We start from the raw sequence: 3,753 nt of genomic DNA on the forward strand, positions 1-3,753 counted from the left end.
TTGCAGCACTGAACCAGCCCTTGTTGCATTTGCGTTCTCGCGGGCCGAGGAGCAGTAGACAGGCTTTTTTTTTAATGCAAATTGAGTTCGTTTGCGATATTAACATCGCTGCAGATTTTAATATTAACAGCGCTGTGACATAAGGATTTCTGCGAATGAAGCGCATTAGTGAAGCCAGTGCTTTTGTCTAGGAACCTGCACAGTACAGGATGGTGATTTTGTACTCCTTTTATTCATCAACTAGCATAGACTTTTGATGGTATAAAGAATGATGCCAATTTTTAAAACCTAATGCAGTGAGAACAACAAAGGGAGAGTGCAAAGTTGAATTATATGCAGTGAGAGAACATCATCGACTCGATACTAATTCTATCGTCAATACACTTTCTCAGAGTTATTTCTTCCATTCCACGGCCTGCTACGACAAGGAGATGCCACCTCGTAGACGACCCCCAACTAGGTGCACCCTTTATAACAAATCCTCAACGTCTTGTTGAAGCCAATGGCCATTCGGTTTCACGGAGTCCGGAATGCTGCTAGAACCAGTCCGCGCCGGCGCGGACTGGTTCTAGCAGCATTCCGGGCTCCGTGAAACCGAATGGCCATTGGCTTCAACAAGACGTTGAGGATTTTTTTGATAGATTTTCTATGAAAATGTTGTTATTATGTGATTGCATTGACTATGAGACGCCTTGCTCAGTGTTGAGATGCCAAAAAAGAAAAAGGCCCCAGTCCAACTATTGGAGTTGGACAGCTGTCGGAATTGTTCCGCGCCGGGGCCTTTTTTTTGCCAAAATTTTTTGATATGATAATAATTTACGACAATGTCCTTTTAAGTGTAAGGTATATTATATGTTGCTTAGAATTGTTTGGTTCAGTATATTTTGTGTGAAGTCGCTTGTCTACAATTTAAGTGGTTAGTATGGATTGGTACTGACAAAAGAAAGGAACATATTCATTAGAGTAGGCAATTTGTATGTTTAGTCTTTGATCTAGTTAATAGGATGAAATATTTTGAATTTGATTCTAGAAAAAAGTAGATAAATTCTAGATCTAGATTAATTTGAGTTTGTAAATTTATGTGTAGTCCTGCAACTGGGAGATGTTCTCGTCAAAAGGGCAAAGAGGCTATGCCTCTTGTTCCTATATGCAGTGATCAGGTCAGCTCTGTGGCAGTCACAGAAGACTTCGATGACAATGATTTTATTGGTGATGAGAGCGAGAGTGCCGACATTGGATTAGGATCAATGAATGAAGTTGATGCTCAAATAGCTAGACAAGAGGCATCTTTGGAATTGGTTCCATTTCATATTGCCCCTGAAGTTGGGCCGTCTGCTGATGATGTGGATGATAGTCATTTGCATATGGATAGAGGAGAGGACATTCTCAAAACCACCAGGGTTTTTAGTTGTTTTGAGTGTCCTCTAGTTCCTTTGTGTAGACTCATTCCATATGCTCGTGTACGTGGCCTCAGATCAGATGTTTCTGGCTTGAAGGCTGCATTTTCCAGAGAAGGTTACATAAAGGAAAAAGGTGCTTTTATAGTTTCACTGCAAACATGCCACAAGGAACAGACATTGTTGACAAGTAATCATTGTTGTTTCAAAGTAATTTTATGGATTGACATGTTGCTTTTTCTTTAGAATGTTTAAGGTTATTTTGGAGTCTTATTTATTTTTTGAAATAGATGATATTGTTGAGACATGGGACCCACTTTGGAAAGACATAAATAAAGAGTATGAAGAGGAGTTAGCTTTGCAGCCACAACTAGAGTCACTGCTTGGTAGAATGTTCTACGTGTGGGAAGGCAATCACAGGACGGTAGCTTGGCAAGCAGCTGTTAGAGAAATGTTTTCCAATAGCAGAGAGAAGCATTGTAGGGTCTTGTGTACTATCATTGACCCCACAAAGGTTTCCGAAATAGCATTATTGACGAGCTTGCAATGCATGAATTTGTGAGTGACACTATACTCTTGTTATTAGTAAGATTTAAATGATTGAAGGTTGACTAACTTACTAATATTTTCATCAGTATGAACACTCATGCTTTAGTATCTTCTCATCTAAGAGATGAGTTGGTGAATTGTGCAAACATTTGCTCTTCGGATCATGAAGATTACCTTCGTGCATTACCGGAGAATGACCAGAAATTGATCGACACTCTACGCAAGAGAACCACAAAGGGAGAAGAGCCATGGCATCCTGTTACACGAAGATATCTAGCTAGGCTTCTTTTTTATGTAAGTGTGTTTGACATTGGATCTCTTTTTTGTATGCTTTATCTAAAGCTGTTTGTTTTAAAAAGTAGTAGTTTATTTTGAAGGTTCAAATGTCAAAAGAACTACACACTAAGCTAGAGAGCAAGAAATCATTGCTTTCTAAAGAGGACTTGAAAAAAGAAGAGACTAAGATCATGAATGATCTTTATTATAAATATTCAGATCGTGTAGGGAAGGTATATAACGATCTCTTGGTGTTTTTTTTAATACATGGTAAGATGAAATTTTACTTTAATTGAATAATGTCCTTGTTTGGTAGATTCTCAATATTGTTGATCCAAGGTTAGGAAAGGAGTGGTTTGATCATGTGATGAGCCTTCAATGGGGGGAAGATAGTTGGGCCACTCTAGAGAAACTTAACTTGATTGCTCTACATGATGCTTCCATAGAAAATAAAAACCTCTGGGTGTCCTTACTAGAGGCAAGCAAGATCACTCGTGCTGCTTATTGCATGGTGAAAGGAGACCACAAGTTTCGAGGGTGAGCATCTTTATGCAAATGGTTTATGATTGAACTTGTGAATGTTAATAAGAAGTTTGATTCTTCTCTTGCATGCTTGGTGTGAAAGGTGGCTAAAACGAGAGGGAGCTTTGCAAAGGATCTTAGAAAAATCTAAGAAGCTTCTTGTGGACTATGTGGATGTGCCTGGAGGGATTGATATTCCTCCCTCGTGCACCATGGATATGTTTTACACGGAGATTGTGGTGGAGGGAAGAAAATTCTTATTCCCTCTTGAGGTGGCTTTGGAAAACAAAACGAAGGATGTAGAGTTGCAAGCCTTAAAGAGGATTGACTATTGCCGCATGGCTTCTCAGTGACTGGTTTACAGGTAGATAATGATTTGACTATTTTTGTATCATAATATGTGCTTCAACTAATATAGGGTATGCATTCCTTTTTGAGTTTAGAATAATTCTTTGTTGTCTTTTGTAGATACTTTTCTCACCTCTTGACCATGCATCACATTGTTGCGATACCTGTTCTTGCACGCTCTTGGACACACATTGAGAGCGGTGAGGGATGCATGTATCCACCAACCATGCATCAGCTCTCACAGTGGGAGCTTGATCATTGCCCTTGGTGGATTGACATGGATAGAGGCCATGTCCTTGCTAGAGAGAGAGAATTGCATAATGTGCAGTTTAGAGGAGCCGCATCTACGGATCTTCCACCACCCAAAGCCACAGATGTTTCTGATCCATCTTCTCAATCTCTACCATCTCGTCCACCTACTCGAACTTGTGAGTTAGATTCATTCTCACTTTCTATGTGTCCTACACTTTGCTAATTTAAGAATTATTAATAATTTTGACACTTTTTTCTAAATTTAAGCAACAAGATTTTTGGATAAGAATCAGAATGCATCTGCTACTACAGACCATGTGATTGATGATCTGCCGTCTATCTTAGGTATAATCTTGTTTTTTATTGGAGTCTTGTTGTTGCAGCTCTATTGTATTACTCATATTTATAT

General features: G+C 39.1%; 1 protein-coding gene across 1 annotated transcript; it reads left to right on the forward strand.

Moving 5' to 3' along the window:
• The first annotated feature begins 1,130 nt into the window (after window positions 1–1,130).
• On the forward strand, window positions 1,131–1,643 carry LOC147459765 (uncharacterized). Its single transcript, XM_086511630.1, has one exon. It carries the CDS (start codon window positions 1,131–1,133, stop codon window positions 1,641–1,643), a length of 513 nt encoding a protein of 170 aa, XP_086367756.1.
• Window positions 1,644–3,753: the final 2,110 nt, after the last annotated feature.

This window comes from Adiantum capillus-veneris, chromosome 4 (assembly GCF_014529385.1).
Source record: "Adiantum capillus-veneris isolate H3 chromosome 4, ASM1452938v2, whole genome shotgun sequence".
Lineage (NCBI taxonomy): Eukaryota > Viridiplantae > Streptophyta > Polypodiopsida > Polypodiales > Pteridaceae > Adiantum > Adiantum capillus-veneris.